Source organism: Amaranthus tricolor, chromosome 15, assembly GCF_026212465.1.
Source record: "Amaranthus tricolor cultivar Red isolate AtriRed21 chromosome 15, ASM2621246v1, whole genome shotgun sequence".
Taxonomy (NCBI): domain Eukaryota; kingdom Viridiplantae; phylum Streptophyta; class Magnoliopsida; order Caryophyllales; family Amaranthaceae; genus Amaranthus; species Amaranthus tricolor.
Window position 1 is genome coordinate 6,443,624 of NC_080061.1, and position 20,694 is coordinate 6,464,317.

Consider the following 20,694-nt stretch of genomic DNA (forward strand, 5'->3'; position numbering starts at 1 on the left):
AGGTGTAATTAGTGAAGGGCCCACAAACTTAGTAATCCCAACTCACACGAAATAAGTAGAAGTAATAAAAAAAAGAAAATCCTAAGAAAAGAAGTGCGTGTGATTGGTCAATTATCTGTAGCAGAATAGCTGGTTGGGGGCAAGTAGGGACTCGGGCCCACAGGTTGGGGGCCCGTTGGGTCATAGTATCTGCATTGTGGGGTCTTCATAAATCAATACTACTTAATAAAGCCGCCTACCTGATCTGGAATTAGATTAATGTTGTTTGCGAATTTTGGTTTGCTTTCGTATCTTCATTTACTTCCACTTTTCCTAAGCCCAAAGGAATTAAAACTTTCCATATAAAGTAATCTTGTACGATTTCATATAAGATGTTTAAATTAGTTATTATATTAACTCTATTTTAAAGATTTTTTACATTTAGTTTTTCATACTATCAAATACGCAAATTTAAATAGTCGAACTCAATTGTTAATATCTTTAATTGAGATAAAGTAAATAAAATTTAACTTATTATATTTTAACTTATAGAAAAAATTAAAATACAAATTAAGATTAGTTGTGAACACTGCCATCAAGCAACTATTGTAAAATGTTGAATACAATGAGGGTAACTTATATGAAGTCTCTTAAAGGAAAATCAACTTATAAATTAAAATGACGCTTTTTTATATAATTAATTATCTATTTTGATAATTTTTTCTTGTTGATATATTATATATCTTTTGTTTTATGTTAATAGTTTCTTTAAAATAAAATTAATTTTTATTAGACTAATTTCTTTTGTTAGATTTTAGTGACTTAAAACCATGCTTGATTGGGCTTCCCAGAAGGAGACCGACTCTTGGGTTGGTGCTCCTGAAAGGTTTATATTTATAATTTTTTAAAGACTTGTCTGTTTGCATGAGATAATTATTACAGAAAAAATCCTCAATCATAATTTAAGAAAATCATGTTTAGAAAAATAATTAGGTAATTATTTTAAATTCAATAAATATAATAATATTTTATTTAAAACATATTCTAAATAAAATTTCAAATGACAATCAAACCCATGCAATTGGTGCATAAGGTTGAAAAACTGTATTAATAATAATAGAGTACTTGTTTGATACGTCTGCCATCTTATACATCATACTACATTAACTCAAAAATTGCAAGAAAAAAAATAATGAGTGGAAATAAAAAATCCAAAACTACATAGCTTCGGTCTTGAGTTAGAACCAAAGCTAAAATGAGAAATAATCGGGTTCAGAATCATAGTGTTAGTATTACAGGGCCATTCAGGCATCCACTTCAGCTTTGATCTCCTTCTGAAGATCCTCCTTGTACTCCTCGAACGATCCCGGAAATGTTCTCACAGTTCCGTCTTCCACAATCCATAACTGACTCCTCTCTTCATCCTCACAAACGCGTGAAATCAGTCGCGAGTCATGACTTACCAACACGACGCCCCCAGTAAACTCATCTAGTGCATCTGCAAGAGCATCAATACTTTGCATATCCAAGTGATTGGTAGGTTCATCTAAGAGCAGAATATGGGGTTTGGACATCGATATGGAAGTGAAAACAACCCTAGCTTTTTGACCTCCGGATAATTTTGCAATTGGGGTAAGGTGGTTATGACTAGGTAGCCCAAATTTACCGAGCTTAGCTCGAACAGCTTCTTGTTTGCTCATCCCTTCTTGCTGCGGGTGTAAACGAAGGAGATATTGGACGGGAGTTTCATCCATCATCAAAAGATCCACAAAGTGTTGTGAATATCTTCCTATCCTCAACGCCTGACTCCTCCTTGCCTCACCTTCAGTAGGATACAAATCACCTGCCAAAAGGTTGAGCAGGGTTGATTTTCCTGCACCATTAGGTCCCACGATAGCAACACGGGTACCCATATCAATACCCACGTCAACATTCGAAAGTTTGAAGTCAGGTCGATTTGGATAGCTAAAACTGACTTCAATGAGTTGGAGGAGTGGAGGAGTAAGCTCAGTGGGTTCTGGGAAGTGAAACTCCACGGTATAATCTCTCCATTTGCTTGGGGCTTCTTGCACTAGTTCATCTTCATCAACTTTTCCTTTATTCTTTTTCTTGGATGCTTCCTTTGATGCTGTAAATTTTGCTCTCTCCTTCACCTTCTGCTGCTGAGCCTGATTTCCTGACCTTTTTGCAGCCTTCAATTGTTTTTCATACACTTCGTACTTTTTATTGACTTCTTTTCGACGTTGTTCATATCCACTCTCAAAATCATCGAAATTACCTCTGTATAAATGAAGCTTCATGTCATGAAGATGTATAATTTCACTACATACAGTGTTGAGAAAATCACGATCATGAGAGACAACTATTAGAGTTTTCTTCCACCGACATAAATACTCTTCTAACCAAAGGACCGCTCTAAGATCTAGATGGTTTGTGGGTTCATCAAGCAACAAAAGAGTAGGCTGCATAAACAGTGCTCTAGCTAGTGAGATTCTCATTCTCCATCCTCCACTGAATGACTTGGTAGCTCGTGCTTGCATTTCTTTCGTGAACCCTAAACCAGCCAGAATTTTAGATGCCTGGGCCTCTGCAGCATCTGCATCCAAGACATTTAGCTGCTCGTATAATTCAGCAAGTCTCTCTCCTGCATCATCCCCATCAGCATCTGCTGAATCATCAGCAGATGCAGCATTCTGCAATGATGCAGCCTCTTTCCTGAGTCTCACCAATTCTTCATTAGCAGAAACAACTGCTTCAAGTGCTGTTTTATCATCACCAACTATTTCTTGTTCTACCAGTAAAACATCAATATTTTTAGGTACGGGGACTTTCCTCCACGCTAAAAGCTTCAAAAGGGTAGATTTCCCCTTCCCATTTGGTCCAACCAAACCATACCTCTTTCCATGAGAGATTTTCAATGATGCATTCTTTAAGAGTTCTTTTCCACGAGCAGAAACAGAAAAGTTCTCGAGAGTAATATCTTTGACATTAGCATCAGCATCATCACCACCCTCAAGTGTCGAAGCACGACTTCCAATGACAACAGTAAATGCATCCTGATCATCCTTTAAGGCCTCCTTTTTAGCCAACGCAGCAGCCTGGGTGGCCAACATGTCTTTCTTCTCCCGTTTCTTCAACTCTTTATCAGTCACTGAAGTGTCGAGTATCTTGGACTCTGCCTTTCGGCTATGATTGTTTTCCTGTTGTAGCTCTCCTTCTGAGCCATAGTAATCATCATCATCATCTGATGGTGGAAGATCTATATCATCTGTATAAGATGAAACTGCTTTTGCCTTAGGTTTGCTAGATGCAGCAGCCTTTTTTGGTTTATCTGTCTTTTGATCCATATTAGCAAGCATGGCTGAAACAGACAGCTTCTCTTTCTTCCCCTCCTTAGAAGAATGACCTTTTGTTGAGGTTCCAGTATCATCAGATTTTTTCTTTCCCATTTGAAAAGATAACTGCATAAAGAAAATAAGTTCAGCATACGCAATGTTAAGTTATGCATAAACAAGCGAATTCAAATTGAGCACTGCATTATCCACCATCTGCCACATTAAATTAATGTAAAAATAGTCATCGTAACGAATGTTGGAATTTTAAGTATTGCTTATAACTCCATACAAGATAGTCATAGATTGACCAAATATATTGCAAAAGCGTAGGGGTTCAACAAAAGTAATGTCAAGCCAACAGTGCAAAAGTTGAAAAGTACTGGTATTGAGGAGGTTGGCATAAATTTCAAAACTGACACAGTAGGCTTAACGAGTTGTTGGGGGGTTTTTGAGAGGTCGCCAAGAAACCAGGAAACTTTGCAAGATGTAACACAATAGTTGACAAGTCATCAACAGGTTTTGACGACTCATCAATCGGCATTGCCAGACCTTGTCCACGTCATTTTGTGCAAAACATATCTAGCTTCATATCTCTTAATCAGGCATGTGAGGGAATGAAAAAGGCAAAAAGCCACTTAAGAAGTCCACCCTGTTTAAACTAAGTCCATTCAAACTCAATATATAGAATTGTGCAATCATTTGCAAAGGTTACACAGCAGCAACCATGATCAAACATCTGAGATAGAACAATACCAGAGCATTAATCCAAAAAGATTGGGGTCTAAAACACAATTTAAATTCTTACACTAAAGTTTTACCACAAACCTCTCCTTCTAACATCCTAAGTGTCATGTTAGATAGTGAAATACATTATATCTCTCAAGTGTAAATTAGGCATTTCAATATACTTGAAATAAATTATGAGTTAAGAACAAAATTTTTGCTTTAGATGTGTATACGATTCTAGAACATTTAGTCCATAATATGCCTTAAAAGTTTTTATTGGTCGTGGTTAAGTATCATCACCATAAGTTTGTGGTAGAAGTGGTAAGTAACAAGTTCGTGGTTTTTGCATTGAACACCTTCATTCTTGTCATTTGCAGACTAATATTTGCGTAAATAATAATTGTGCAAATCTTTCCTAATACATCTAACAAAGAACCATTAAAAATCATACTCAGCCATGCAGTAGTAAACCTTCACTTCACAAACTTGCAATTTGCAATGAGATTGATGGCCAATACTGATAACATGAAATTGAAAGAAATAAACCAACAATAAGTCCTTAGTATAATGCTGAAAATCTATACTTCTATACATCATTATTGTTTCCTAGTACTCACAAGTCATCATTCTCAAGGAGGAAAAGAAGCCAACTCTTTTCATATATCCAACCCCTAGGGAGAAAGGACTAAAATAACCCTAGAAAATTCCTCAAAAAAACATGCACTTCAAATACAATTTTTACGAACAAGATATAATAATGACCATTCTCAATAGAATAATAGAAGTATAAGACCCATTACCACCACTTTTCATTGCAAAAAGCTACTTACTTAAACTCTAATAGACAATTACTAACAAATTACATCACAATGAAGAATATTCTATAATCTAAATCATAGCGTAAAAATGTGATAGTGGTCACGATCGCAAAAACGAAACAGTGATGCGGTAACTAGAGTCATTTACCTCACAAGAACATATGAGCATAGGAAACTGTTTTCCTTATTGCAACACAGAAACCAATCATTCACCAAACTACTTCTATTTTATATTTTGATAGGCATAATTTATCAACGGAAACAACAAAGCTAATGTCTTTTTTACCAACAATCATCAACATTTATTCACAATTTAAAAAACCCAAAAAAAAATCATACAATACACCAATTAGATGACAAAGTAGCGGAAATTGGCACTTAGATATAGACTAGCAAGAACAAATTAAGTATTATTTAAAGGCAACAACTCATAATGGAACAAGAAATTTACAATGATTATTAACCAAAGTCGAACGAGAAATTGTTTTAATTTGGTGTCAACAACAATCGTTGTTAAAGCTAATGCTTTTTACCAACAATTTCATCAATCACTCACAATTTTGGTCTTGATTCTAAATTTCACTTAATTCAATAAAAAGCAAACAATACACCAATTAGAAACAGATTAACAGAGATTGACACTCATTAATACACAAGTAAGAGCAAATCAAGTACATAATTTTAAGAAAAAACACATCGATTGAAAAAATTTCAGTCAAAAATGAAAGGCAATTGACCAATTTTGTTTTAGCAGCGGGTTAACATCAACTTGATTAGAAATCCAAATCAAACTCTTACAAAATAAACCAAAATAAATTAAACTCTCAGATAAGAAAGAACCCAAACGAAAATACAGAAAATAAATCAAATTCTATGAATTGATACCAGAAACTGAAGGAGAAACGGCGGTGAAGGGTGAAGAAAGGGCTGCTGCCGATGGTGATTGACAAGCAGACGACGGCAGAGGGTGACTGTCTGACTAAGGTGAGGAAGATGCGATGCCGGTGAATCGTGAAGAATGACCGACGGACGGAAGATGGTAGAGAGCGACGGCAGTTAGGGTTTTTTGGAGTGAGGTTTTTTTACGATTGAGGAACACCAGTACAGCAGCGTTTTTATTAATTTTACAGGGTACACCGAGGCGGTGGAGGTTGGGTTAGAAATCGGATTCGGATCGGGGTTATTGAAATTGAAGATTTTTTATTTAAAATTTTTATTTAAATTTCAAAATAGAGAACTCTAAAAATAAACACAAACCCTTCAGTGTTGCTACAGTTAAGACTTTAAAATTTATTCATAAACATAAAGATGATTATGTGTATTTTATTAATTTTAATTGTTGTTAACGTTTGTAATGTAAATTGAAGGTTTGTGGGTATAGTTGCACGATTCCTCTTTTAGGGATTTTTCTTGAATGTAGATTGCAGTTTTTTTTCCCTTTTTATATCTCAATGAACGAGATATATTAAATATAATAATTTATAATGATAGTAACTTGTAATAACCTACTGAACAGTTACATTATGATGATGCGTGATATGATCTCATTCGATTTTTTTTTTGGGTTAAGACTATTTTTTTAATTAAAACCTAGTTTTTTAAAAATAAACCACTAAAATAATATTTTCATAATTTAGAGAAATATGAGAAGAAGTTTTGCAATAAATAATAAATTTTTTGAAAATAAATTATAAACTTAAAAAAATATATATTCTAAAAAAATACCAAAACAAACTTAAAAATATAAAAAGTAATAAACAATTTTATTTTAAAATAATAACTTTGATAGCCTTTATATCTAATGCATCTATGAGAAAGACCGCCTCTCACAATAATTTGTGTAAAACAATAACCAAAATTAAAATTTAAATAGCAAATCTTAAATAACTTTTAAAATAATTATAAATCATTGGAAATATTTTGATAATGTTTGGTTAATTACAAACCGAGGGACTTTTTTTTGTTATTTTCCTTTCCTTCCCTCTTCCTTTTTTTTTTTTTTACCGTATAACAATTATGTGTAAGAAAAAATATAGACAAGTGGGATCTTGTTTGAATCGTCTAATCACATATCTTCATAATATTAAGTTTTTGTAAATTTTAGATGTGTATAGTTTAATATATAATAATCAAAATAACAAACTGAATTGCGTAAAAAGTCAAATGTAACAAGTACAAGAGAAAATATAATAATAGCAAGCGAACTTCATGAACATGTCTGCAGTATACATTGTATTTGGTAGTATATATTTCCCTTGTCATGTCAAATCGGTATACAAATATAACCTTATACGGCTACATACCATACCATCATACCAGTAAAATCTGGCTTATAAAGGCAGGGCACGGCTACATGATAATGCTTAACGAGCCCAGACTTGTATAACAAATGAAATGAAGTTAAAATCAAAGTGCAGAAGAGGAAACGACAGCGCTGTGTACAACAGGCAAGTATTGCTTAAAATCTTGATATGCTGGCATGATCCAGTCTTCGTCATCAAATTCATCACGATATGTCTCCGGTTGAGATCTCTTTCGGAGGCTAGTTGCACGATACATGCCCTTTCTCCATTCCTCAATGAGACGGCTTCCTGTTTCCTCAGCAAGCCAATCATCATATTCAAACTGCCAGTGCCAGATGATTGAAGCAAATTGGGTCAGATACGGTATCTATGAATAAATAGAGCAGCTAGTAATCTATGAATAAATTAGGATATGGACATCCAGATGAGAAAGAAATAAGCACATATGGACACGATTTATCAACCAAGAACTTACAAAGAATGCCATTCTATAGCTTATTACGGCATAGCAGAACTATGAAACGATCTACAAATGACACTATACAACCAGTTTCTTGCAAACCCAAGTAGATTTCTACACAGGGCCGGCTCATACCAGGAGCTCTATGAGCCATAGCTCAGGGCCCCGGTATTTTAGGGGCCCAATTTATTTAAAATAATCTATATAATGTGAATAGTTAATGTTATTTTATGTAATGATTGCAATTCAATTTAGGAATTGGGAGGTATTGACTATTAAGTGACTTTTCATCATTTTTATCAGCTCAAAAGTAGGTTGTATTGCTTCAATTTTGGATTTTAATTAATATTTTGTTGTTTTGGATGATTAATTATGTCTCCTAAAAGAAAATATTTATCAGGATTTGAAAAAAGTAAAAAGAAAAAAGATTTATATCCTTTTAAATGATTGTAAACACGTTTGTTTTCAAAGGGCCTCTGAAATATCTAGGATGGCGCTGTCTGCACTTATATTATGTAGGAAATGTTGCCTCAAAGAAGCTCAACTTTTTCTGCCCTTCCAGGTCAATTAGGCTAAACTTCCCAATGGCTGGTCATGAATCATGATGAAAAGTTAAGCATAATGGCAACTCGTCAGTTTGTCCCATGGTTGATTCAATTGTGCAGACAAATCATCATGAAGCTCTCTAAGATGCCGAATTTCAGTCAGTTGTTTTTTTTCCTCCCTATGAGTACAAGTCAATCATAAAAGTTGCTCAAATTTAGTACCTGATGATCACCGATGTTATGAGTATACCGCTTTGGAATTCCTGCAGCACCCAATTTTGCATAGAAAACTTCAATATCATCCATCATTTTCTCTTCTGATGGAAGTGATATCCGGCCCGATAAAGTCCCTGCTATCCACCTACTTTGAAGTTCACAAAGGATGAAAGGTACAACCTGGCACCATTTTTGAAAAAGAAAAAAAAACATGGTTCAGTAGTTGGTCTAATGATCCGATGATAGTAACTAGAATCAGCCAAGAATGACAGAACATATACAAAAATCTCTTACCTTCCACGGGAGACCAACAAAGGAGATCCCTGGGGCTAATGTAGGTGGAAATACATGCTTGTAAAGTGGCCCCACACGATTATCATCAACTTTTACGGCACCAATATTACGAAGAAAAGGAAAATGATACTTGTAGCTGAAACAATGTCGCAAATAAATTACTACGTTTGATATTCTGCAGCTTATTAGTTGACGTAAAAATGTACTGGAAACCGAAAAAGCATGAAAATACCCTGTGCAGTGAAGAATGATTCCTGCAAGAACCACACTACCATCTTTGAATGTAACTCTACCGTCTTCATGAGCTCTTTCAATCTGCATTGCTTTTCAAGTTAGAAAAATGGGTGATCTACATCTACTCATCCCCAGTAACAGGGACAAAGAATGATATTTCTTACCCTAGGTGAGTGCTTTTACCATTGGATGAAGCCACAGGTTATTGTAACCTGTTTGCTTCCCGTAATTTCCATCTGGTTTTGATCTCAATGCAACATGAACTTCTTTGGCAAATGCAGCAAGATCTCGGCAGATATCAACAGCACTAGCGGAGCTTCCTATCAATACTACAACCTATTCAAGCAAGATGGCATTGTCAAAACCAAAAATACCATTCATTTCTTATTAGAGTATATAACATATCTTGGGGCCGCAACCACCAGTTTAAGCTTTTGGTTGAATTGGTTTCTTGACATTTCTAGACACATCTTAATCAATACACAACAAATGCTTTCAGATGCATAGACACTATCTGTACTGCATTTTAGCATCAAAGTTAACAAGATAACATAAAGCACTATCTGCACATACTTGATCCTTGTAAGGCTCTGGAATACGATAATTGTGGCTATGAATTTGCCTTCCAGGCCAATGCTCAATGCCTGAAATATACAAGCCATATAAATAGTAACTATTAAAAAGGTAATCAGGATCATCAACAAAGAAGAACCGGCTATAGAAAATTACTACCGGGAATTTCAGCAATGCGCGGTTCAGCATAATGTCCATTACAGACAACCACAGCATCATAAGTTTCATCGAATTCACTATCATCATCTCCAACATAGCTTCTAGATTTCACCTTCCACTTTCCTTTTGTCTCCAATCCAACATGGCACACCTCAGTCTGATAACGAATCAACTCTTGAAGCCTAAACTCGTTGGCAAAATCTTCTAAGTATCTCAACACCTCTTCATGACCTGGAAACCTTCGTGAATCTCTGTTCGCCTTTCCTGCAAGACAATAATCTCACACCATCAACAATAATTCCCAAACCTTATCAAAATTGATACATCTTCTCTTTGTCGCGGATTAATAGTAGTATTGTCCATGGATCAACCAAAATTCCTCATCATCAAGGAGGGGTGTTTGAAAATAGCAACATAAGTAACTTCTACAAATATGTGACAACATTTTCGCAACATCCGAATTAGCATAGGTAACTATTAAGTACAGGTTGAGAGGGTATCTCAAAACAAGTTTCTTCCATCCTGTAATACAATATTCTCCCATTTTCCTTTCAACATTGAAGTCAGTGCAAAGTATCATACAACCATCTCCCAACAAGAATTCTTTTCATTTTCTATAAAGGTTTAATTCAATCAAAATCTGATAAGGCATAGAAGTATAGAACATATATTGGAGCTTCAACCATTTGCTTAAGTTTGATTCTAATACTAAGACACCAACCCAACTTTTGGTTGATTTAATGGTTGAAGTCGCAAGATAGGTTCTGTACTCTATCAAATACAAAGATCCCACTTGCATGGGGATGTCGGCCCAGTCATAGCCCGGACTTGTTATATTGATATTGAACTGTGTAACAAAAGATACAAAAGAAGCAAGTTGTTCCAGCATACACAAAAAAATGAGTGGTCGGTCATCCTATATTAGTATTTTGATTTGCTGCAGCCCATCTGAAATTCTGAACAATAGAACTAAATACAGCTGCCAATCAAGTGCATATGATTATGAACTTGTCCTAATTAAAACGAAGAAAATCAACTTCTTGCTCCATCAAAATTACTACCCAAAAACATTATTAGATAATTATTGTAAATCATTGACTAAATAAGCATATAACACTAGAAAATCAGACCAAAATAATTTATTAGCTAAATCAACACAAACACCAAAAAAACATTCATCAAACAATGCAATCCAAATTCCAATCACCATTACATCAATCATACAACACAAATATGTAATTGAAAAGAGAAATTACCAGAAGCAACAAAGGGGAAATCACTGAAGCCCATAACTTCTCTAGGAAGATTAGTTCTGAGAGAGCTGTAGAGGCTAGAATGAACGATTTTCCGAGTTGGGTCGAGTCCAAGCGGGTCAGACTCTACCTCGGACGAGTAAACCCAGGTCCCACCTAACTGGGCCCCACGCTCGAATACCACAACTTTGTGGCCTTCCTTTTTAAGCTCGCGCGCCGCCACTAAGCCTGCAGCACCGCCGCCAACGACGGCCACGTTTTTGGGTGTTAATTGAAGAAGTGTCATTGCGATTGGAGACCCCTGGTGGTGTGAAGCAATGCTCATCATACTTGTATTTAGTTTCATCATCATATATTTTTATTTTTGTGGTTGTCAAATTAATAAATCATCACTCTCATTCACTAGTCGCTAGAGTCTAATTCTCTTATTTAACGTCAATAAATATATTTTGTCACTGTCTATAATTAAAAAATTCTTAAAAAACAATTTTAATTAGGACGTTTTTTTATCAAAATAATATCTAATAATAGCTAATTTAGTATCACAAAAACTTAGACGAGAAGACCGTCAATCTGGGCCGACCCAATTCGCGCGTATAACAATACTTTAATTTTTGAGGCATTTATCAATTTTGACATTAAATGTATCAATTTTCAAAATTGATATTGTAACAGACTTAAAATTCTTAATCTTAATTTTTCGGTTAATCATTCCGAATTTTAAATTCAAATTTCTAATCCATCTTTAATTCCTAAAAATTTTTCGATTTTGTAATTTCCTTCAAATATTAAACTTTAAAATATTATTTTGTCATAAGCAATAAAATATTATTTTATTATTTTATAGTACGAAAAGTAAAATTTTATTATTATATTCACGGTTTTGTAAAACGTTAAGTTTAACTTTCTTTCTTAAACTAACATTATTACTTATTATTTTAACCTTATAACTTTGATTCAATTAATTTATACATAAAAATGAGTAGTGTTTTTATAATTAACTTTAAGTATAGTTTAAGCAAAATTTTCTAAGTAAACTACATATTTTCATGATCAAATTTACTCATTATTTTAAAGTATATTCACTTGTACATACTAGAACAAAAATTCGATGAATCAAAATCCTTTTTATGGTGACCCATTATATTCATCACTTACACAAGCTATCACCATTTCCTCACACAAGTGAGTCTTCTTCTACACTCCAAACTCTTACACATTCACTTACACACTCCAACTCTTACACATTCACTTACATACTCCAACTCTTACCATTCACTTATATACTCTAAATCACTTACACAAGTTATCCTTCTTCTATATTACTAACATTCTTTTTCATACAATTTAATGAACTACAAAGTTGCCCAAACCCATTATAAATACCCCCTTAGCCATGAGATCACTTACACCACCATCATCAAATCTTTCTAACATTCTTTCTTATATTTTCACTTCATTAAAATCTTACTATCTTAATACTTTTATTATTAGTTGAAGAAATTCAAGAAGATGGAGCTTAGAACAGTCTTTATTTAGCTTAAATCAGCTTCATTTTAGAGCATTATTGGGTTATTACTTTGGGTACTTAATGTATCATTATTTTTGGAGTTTGAATTTAATTATTTTGGGTGCTTAGAAGATCATCATTATTTTGGGAGTTTAGATTAATTATCTTTGTAGCATTATTATCTATCTTGGAAGGTCTTATTTCTTATTATTTTACTAATCATTGGTGTTAGTATGGTATAACTTCTTACGCTACTCTTTTTGTGGAATTTTACATTATATTTACTTTATAATATGCAAAGTATGAAATATGCTAATATGTTTTAGTAGGAAGTTAGTTTAATGAAATTATGATCAAGATGATATTAAGTACTCCCTCCGTTCTTTTAAGTTTGTCCACCTTACTATAACAGGTAGTTTCAAACATTTGTCCATTTTAGAATACTTTTCATTTTTTGAAAATTTTTTTCCCTAATATACCCTCATTTCTCTCTCACTCCCTTATTTCTCTGGTATATTTACTCTCTCACTCATTTTTTTGTTCTTTAAATTTTGTTTTTTTAAAATTTTGTTCTGGTATAAACTAGTGCTAGTATGTTTATGAGTTATGTGTTACATTAGGAATGTTATTATATTTAAGAACTTTTATGTTAACACTTTATTAATATGTTTATGTTAGCCTTTAAATTAGTTTATAAGGTAGTAAGTTATTTTATGAACTTATTATTTTTTTATTAAATATGGTTATATTAAGAATATTGTTATTATACTTTATTTTGAGATTTAAGTTTATCCTTAAAGTTATAGTATATTTCTAAGTTATTGCGTAAAATTTTTATTTTTTTAAAGTGGTTATGTTAATTATTTAAATCTAGGATTGAGTAGGATAAATTAAATTAAGTCATTCTTTTTACGTGAAAAGGACCTAAAACACTCATAGACCATTCGACCACTATCATATATAAAAAAAAGAGAGTTTGATTTACTATTTTAAAATTATTACAACTATTTTTGTGATAATAATAAAATAACAATTTAAAAAGATATTTTTGAGAAATTTTATAAGTTATTAAATATTGAAGTATTTTTCTTGAGTATATGAGATTTCATAATAAAAGTAACTTTTAATCACTATTTAGTAAAAAAATAATTTATTTGCTAACTATTTGACCAAAACTTATGTAAAATGATGTAAAAGTATTTTTAGTATACTTGCTGCTCAAACTATGTGTGAAATATTGATTTTGTGAGATTACAAATTTTACTCGTTTTATAATTAGAAATATTGACTTTTGTGAAAATAATAAGTTTGACTTGTTTTAAAACTAGAAATATTGATTTTTGTGAAATTATAAGTTTTATTTGTTTTATAACTAGAATGTTGATTTTTTCAAACCTAATAAGTTTACTTATTTTTCTAAACTTGAAATATTGATTTTTGATAAACTTGTAGAATTTTGGAAACTTATTAAATAATGCAATTTGAACTTGAATTTTAATTAGAGTATTTGATTTTTTTTAAGAGAATAAAATTTTATTTATTGTAAAGTCGGAAATGTTGATTTTGGAAACTTATTTAAAGACAAATAGATTTTAGTAGCTACTTGTGGAAAATATTAATTTGGAGATTATTAATAGAATATTAAGTTATTAGTGTGAATTTAGCGAACTATTAAAAATAAAGTTATAAATAAAATTTAATGTGTAAAAATTTAATAATGAGTGTATAAAGTCATAAAGGTTAATTTTACGTGATGATTAAGAATTTTATTAAATAAAAGAGGTTATCACCTAAGTAGATCATAGTCAAATTATAATAATAAAAATGTGATGTACTTGTTTGAATGAATATTGATTGAATGACCCTGATAGTAAGGTAATGTTGAACCATGGACTGGTATGTAAAATCCCGGTGCCCGTGTTGGCCGGCACGTAAAATGCAGTGTAAGACAGGGGGTTAGCTACCTGTCCTGTAAAGCTTGAGCATAAAATGTATTGGAGGGGTGACAACACCCACCACAATTAGGGTTTAGGACTATGGTCCTCACCTAAGCAGACCCTTACATATATTAGGTGTCATATTGATGTGCTTGTTGATCAGTGATAAACTTAATTAGTGTTGATGCTATGATGCATAGTATGGTTATGAGTATTAACTAAATGAAATTACTTAAGTGTTAAGATTATCGAATTGTATAAGTGACAATAATGTACTTCTGTCAAGATTGAGAATGATATCTTAATGACTTAAAAATATATAACAAAAAAAGAATATGATAAAAGTATATGGTGGTGTCAATTAATTATAAGTTCGTACTTAAATTATTATTTTGTACATGTAGCGTATAATTTCCGTATTTTGAGCTGGATAGGAAGTTATGCTTGGCGTTAAGCGCTGACCGATTCAATCGGTTGTCATTTGTATCATTGATGGCAGCATTTTGCAGAATTTAGTTCAGTTTCCAATCCAGGTCGCAGTAATTACTATTTATCAAAAACTTAGCTGCTTTTTGTATCTTTATTGATGACTTGATAATGACGTATTTTTTTCATTTTGAGCAAATAATATTTCTTATCAGATGTAATATTTTACTTTTGTGTTAAACAGTTTCAGTTTTTATGTTTTAAAGTTTTTAACAGTTTGACATTTTAAGATTTCCGCAATATATTTGTATTAAACATTATTATTAAATGTTAATTATGTATCGAGATTTTCGCTCCTGTTACAGATACCTTTAAGGTCAAAATTGATACCTTTAAAATCAAATTTGAAAAATGTCCAGAAAAATAAAAAAAATACCCAAGTTGTTACACGTGCAAATTGTGCCGGTCCAAATTGACGGTTTCATTATGAGGCCGTCTCGTCCAAGACCAGCTAATTTAATATATTCAGTTGAAACAAATATCATATTCCGTATAATAATTTATTGATCCCCTCTATTCACCATCTTTCGTAACAAAAAAAATTATATGATTAGAGTGATTTTCTCGTTAAAATAAATTTTACAAAAAATTTAGAACGTTATTCCAATATCATGGAATATTTAATGTTAATTAAAAATTGAATTATTTTAAGCGAATGAATAATAGGTGTAATTATTTTTAACAATTTTTTCATTTTGATAAGAAAATTTTTTAATGATACTCAAAATTCTTTTTAGCAATTCTTGTATACGACTATTTTATGAGAATAAAATAGATCCATGCAATAAAAGAGAAACATATAAGGAGCCAGAAATAAAAAAAGGAAAAATAAAAAAATGAGTGTTTTTATATCTAAATTTTAAATTATAGATTTCTATATTTAAAATGATCCGTTAAACACTTAAACAACTAAAAGTCTAAAATGATTATTTTGAAGTATGAAAATGAATAATTTAAGACACGTGTTCTTTAACATGTGATGGGCCTGATGGCCTGTTTTATAGAATTTAAAGTGGGTTACCCTCAACGGACTTGGGCTTCTCTACCTTTCTGTACCCTTCTTTCTCTACAACCTAGTTCTAATAGAAAATTTGAATAAAATAAGATTAATTAATAACTTAATTTCAAAAATAAGCTTCGTGAAAAATTATTTCCCAAAATAAGTGTTCGTACATCCAAGTTTAGCCTCGGGAACATTCGCTGTTACTAACAGCGAAACATTGAAAAAAAAATAAATAAAAGGGATTAGTCGCTGTTGCTAACAGCGACTTTAAGGTTAACTGGTAACTCCTTCATCTCGTCGGCTGGAATAAGAAAGTAAATGAGTACTGAAAACTTAAAACGCATTAAGTCGCTGTTACTAACAGCGACTTAAAAAAAAATTAATTTTTATTTAAATTTTTTTAAGTCGCTGTTAGTAACAGCGAATGATCCCGAGGCTAGGCTTAGATGTACGGAGGCTTATTTTGGAAATTAAATTTTTACGGAGCTTATTTTTGGAAAAAGGTTGTTCAATTGTCTTATTTTTTTCAAATTCTCGTTCCAATATAATCACACGGCAAGCATAATAGGCCCAATTCCTCACGGCTCTACAATGATTCAACAAATTTACAAATATAGATTAATGTCAGTCTGTCATAGTTGATTCACAAATTCTTATATGAGATAGTCTAACTGTGAGATACGCATCATATATGGGTTAAACAGCTTAATAATATAAAGTATTAATTTATAAACTACTTATTTTAAGGTCGTCTCACCGAGAAACGGTCACTCACAAGAATAATTCTTGTTGATTTGATCCGCTTAATTTGTCTTGTATAAGCTATGATTTTCACAAACTAAGATTGACTAATTTCGTTCCCCTTTTACCTGTATGAAATTATTCTTACTTTAAATTAAAAAAAAATTATTTTCATGAAATGGGCCCTCTTTTCTGCCAGATTAGTCAATAACAAAATTTGTGCATCAAGTTAACAATGATAACTGCAATGGACCAGCTAAGGACCGTGTCGGGTTCTAATTAGAACAGATCGGGCCTTACAAACTAAGAAACGGGCTTTAAGTGGATTGGCCCATCAAACCCGGCCCGACCAGCCGGTTTATATTATTTTTGGACTGTGATGCAATAAAATAGTGTATAATTTCTTAAAATCAAAACAAAATATTAGTTTTTTTTAGATTATATAAAATGAAATACCAGCAGAAAATCAAGTTTTAAAATATAGTACATTATAAGACTATCAAATTAAAGTGGGACCTTTAATTTAAGTGTTTTTTGCCTCTTTTTTTGTTTACTTTTTGGAGTCAAATTTTGCAAATATATGACCACTCAATTCTTATAAAACTGTAAAGCTAATTTATAAATAAAGTATACATGATTAATTTGTTTTACAAATAGTTAAAGTATTGTCTTCAAGATCTTTGGAGAGTACTTACTATGCTATATACAAAATGGGTTTAAATTGGTCAGAAGGGGAATAAAAATTGACAAAATTTTAAAGGTCATGCATAATTTCAAAAGTTATGATATTTCTTAACAATATTGTATTTTTAAATACATAACATATATTACGTAATTTAAAATTAAAGCCTTTGATTTTTTAGAAAACATATTGAATATGCTTAGAAGTCCCCTGAAATTGATCTGACCATTTGGCCTGATCATATCCCTTTTCAAAAAGCTTTGAATTACAATGATTTGAAGTAGGATCCCGTGCTCCCATGCATATAAAAGGTTCATTGTTAAAAGTGATTATTATGTGAGTTGTTCTACATCAGAAAAAGAGTAAATCTTACTATATAAACTTGATGAGTAACTCTTATTGTAACTAATTGATTTTAGTAGTGAATTCCCTTTGAATTTATATGTAAGTTATCTCTTCTCCTTATTTGAGTTGTTCAACCTTATCTTTTCTAAATTCTAACAGTCATCTATCTGCCTTAGCTTACAGATATTTATACTTTAAATATATGTTGATTTGGTGCTCAACATCTTTATTATCTCTAAAATACTAAGACATAAAACACCATGAATTATTAGTGAAGAACTAGTGTTTTCCATTTCTTTTCTCATTTTTTTCTTCCTCTTTAAAATTTAATTATCTTTAATTAAAAAATAGCAAGATTTTGATAATTGTTAACAATAGTTGTGGACGTTTTTGAAAAAAGTATGTTGAGATTTGAGTCATAAGGGCTATGGGATTACCCAAGAAATGCATGAGCCCACATGAGTTGTAGATAATGTCCATACGGATCAAGTTGGGCAAATTTAATGAGAAGTATACTCCTAGTCCTAGACCCTAGTGGAGTATCTAAGCCACCAAATTACTATTGTAATTTTGTCACACTTTTCGTTTTAGACTGTATAATATTATTTATTTTACAAATTTTTAAATAAAACGGTTTCATGGTAAGATCATTTCTATTAGGCTGACTTTATACTTTTTTTGTCTTAAAATAATCACTTATGACGTTAAAATGATCACTTATAATTTTAAAATAAAAACTTTTTATAGTTTTAGAGTAATTACTTTTAACCTTAAAACGATTACTTATGATCTTAAAGTAATCAATTAAAGAGATGGGATATTATGTGGATCCGTATCATGGTGAGGCAGTCTCATACAAGACGAGCTGTATTTAGTTTGCTATATTTTTTTCAAAATATCTTCATCATTTGTTTTATTTTCTTCCACATAGTTTAATTATCTTCAAATATTATCCACACAATTTAAATTGTTTTACTATTATTTTTTTTAATTTTGTGCAAAGTCTATATTTATAGCTAAATTATAGAAGTACTAAGATCACTATTTGAATAATATTCGACGTGCTAATTGAACATTGGATTCTATTTGAATACTTTTCGTGTAGCATAATAATCTGTTTGACTATCTACTTTATTTGCTAAGTTATTTAATTGAAATAGTAAACAACTACATGTCTACATTGTCAATGTGACAAATGTAATACCTTTTTTTTTTCCTATATTTATATAAATTATTATACTTCTATAAAAAATTTTAGTTGGAGTTAGTGGTTGTCTCACTATTACTATATATATATATATATATATATATATATATACATATAGAGAGAAGTTCAAGTGAAAACCATCCTTATATGAGAATTGTGAGAACCATAAAAAGGTGTTACTTTTAATATAAAAAGGTGTTACTTTTTCAGAAAAACGTGTTACTTTGCATTTATATTTTTTTCCTGACAGTTACACTTTTTTGATAAAAAGTATCAGATTTTTTTAAAAACAAAAGTAACACAGTTTTAGTTTTTGTGCAAAAGTAGCACCTTTTCTGTAAAAAGGTAACACATTTTTTGGTTCTCACGGTTCCCATATACCTGTGGTTTGCACTAAACACTACCCTATATATAATTGTACATACTCTTAGATTAATAATTATTGTTGTTGTTATGAGCTACTTTACAACAAAAGAAATTCTCAAAGATTTCATAAAACGAAAATATTCTAGTTCTAGTAGATTACGTACTGACAAATCATTTTAATCAAGAAAAAAGGTACTTGGAAAAGCACATAGTCATAGACCATAATTTTGATATACTTGATTTAGGGAGTGACAACGACATTATCTACTCTCATTAAACGCTGCGTATGTCTTACTAGAAATATATACTTTCCATTACCAATTATTCTTTCTTTGATTTATTCTTTGTGCGCTTGGTATATTGCAATTTGCAAATGTGACTTCCATTTAAGAATAATGGATCCTCAAACTAAACCTAAGCTATCCATTCAAATCAAAACAAATCTCAACCTCGGATAGATGTTAGACTGATTCTTATGAGTGATATTCTTGTGGTATAAGACGGTACTTTTTTTGTCTATTTATTTTAATTTAATTATAAATATTGTGTAAATTAAGAAAAAAAATATTTGAATGAGATAAAAATAGATTTAAATTGAATCTAAGGTAAATGTAAATTGAAACTGGATATGAAAATATTAGAGTCAAATTCAGACCCACTTATTTTGATTCGAAACTCAAGCTCATCCCATACCATTAAATCTCAAATAAAGAGACTTGAGTACTTAAATAAAGGTCAAATTTAAAGCGATTATAGATCCTTAGTTTCATCCAACTCAATTTAGCATATTAGATAGGTTCAAGTATTGCTCATAAAAAAAAAGTTGCTAGAACTTACTTTTTATGTTTTTTGTTTATAGATAATCAAAATATATTTATTTGCAATATGCTACATTTTGTATTTTTTTGATAGTTGACCAGGTTTTCTAGCATTTGACCAACAAATATTGAACAAAAAAATTATGTAATTTTACATCACTTTGAAACTTTTAAAGGTAATTACCACAAAAAAGTCATATATATATATATATATATATATATGAAAAGCAAGTAAAATGAACAAATTCTTCAATACTTTTTTCTAAAGTGTCAATATCTAACTTGGGGTAATACAATTGTTTAACAAATACTCCTATAGAACAATGATTTATGACTAAGGATACCTAAAATTAGGGTGATCTAGTATATTTTTGGGTCTCAAAGGAAAAGATAAAACAAACTTTTAAAAGTTTAATGCATAATAAATAATATAAGATTCTTCTTTTATAGTTGATATTTTAATTATATTGTAACAAAAACATTAATAATTCATATTATTTAACAAAAAATATAAATTATATGTAAATTAAATTTAAATTAGTATCAACTTGATATAAAAATGAATTTTTTAAAACTCTAAAAAATTTTCGGCTCACCGCCATGTCTAAAAGAATCCTTACGAAGCCAAAATGGTGGCCTTCTTTCTTCCACAAAGTACAACTATTAAATGACTATGTATGTTATTTAGCAGGGGACCAATATAT

At 31.2% G+C, this 20,694-nt stretch overlaps 2 protein-coding genes across 2 annotated transcripts; both read right to left on the reverse strand.

Annotated features, from left to right (window-relative positions):
* Positions 1-1,033: 1,033 nt before the first annotated feature.
* LOC130801447 (ABC transporter F family member 4-like) lies at positions 1,034-6,116 on the reverse strand. Its single transcript, XM_057665307.1, has 2 exons — positions 5,744-6,116; positions 1,034-3,440 (listed from the first exon to the last, which is right to left on the reverse strand). The coding sequence occupies exon 2, from the start codon at positions 3,426-3,428 to the stop codon at positions 1,284-1,286; it is 2,145 nt and encodes a 714-aa protein (XP_057521290.1). The 5' UTR covers positions 3,429-3,440; positions 5,744-6,116; the 3' UTR covers positions 1,034-1,283.
* An 865-nt stretch (positions 6,117-6,981) lies between these two features.
* Positions 6,982-11,298, reverse strand: LOC130801531 (flavin-containing monooxygenase FMO GS-OX-like 5). The gene is made up of 8 exons (XM_057665404.1): positions 10,899-11,298; positions 9,643-9,906; positions 9,484-9,554; positions 9,094-9,246; positions 8,909-8,991; positions 8,677-8,812; positions 8,389-8,562; positions 6,982-7,483 (listed from the first exon to the last, which is right to left on the reverse strand). The coding sequence occupies exons 1-8, from the start codon at positions 11,245-11,247 to the stop codon at positions 7,265-7,267; spliced, it is 1,449 nt and encodes a 482-aa protein (XP_057521387.1). The 5' UTR covers positions 11,248-11,298; the 3' UTR covers positions 6,982-7,264.
* Between the last annotated feature and the right edge of the window lie 9,396 nt (positions 11,299-20,694).

What these genes read in the sequence shown, in the direction of transcription:
- LOC130801447 (XM_057665307.1), bottom strand. Translation starts at nt 3,428, where the DNA reads ATGGGAAAGAAAAAATCTGATGATACTGGAACCTCAACAAAAGGTCAT.
- LOC130801531 (XM_057665404.1), bottom strand. Translation starts at nt 11,247, where the DNA reads ATGATGATGAAACTAAATACAAGTATGATGAGCATTGCTTCACACCAC. An exon ending in TTTCCCCTTTGTTGCTTCTG is followed by an intron (nt 9,907 to 10,898) that starts GTAATTTCTCTT and finishes ATTGTCTTGCAG; the next exon opens with GAAAGGCGAACAGAGATTCA. An exon ending in ACCTGTGGCTTCATCCAATG is followed by an intron (nt 8,992 to 9,093) that starts GTAAAAGCACTC and finishes AAAGCAATGCAG; the next exon opens with ATTGAAAGAGCTCATGAAGA.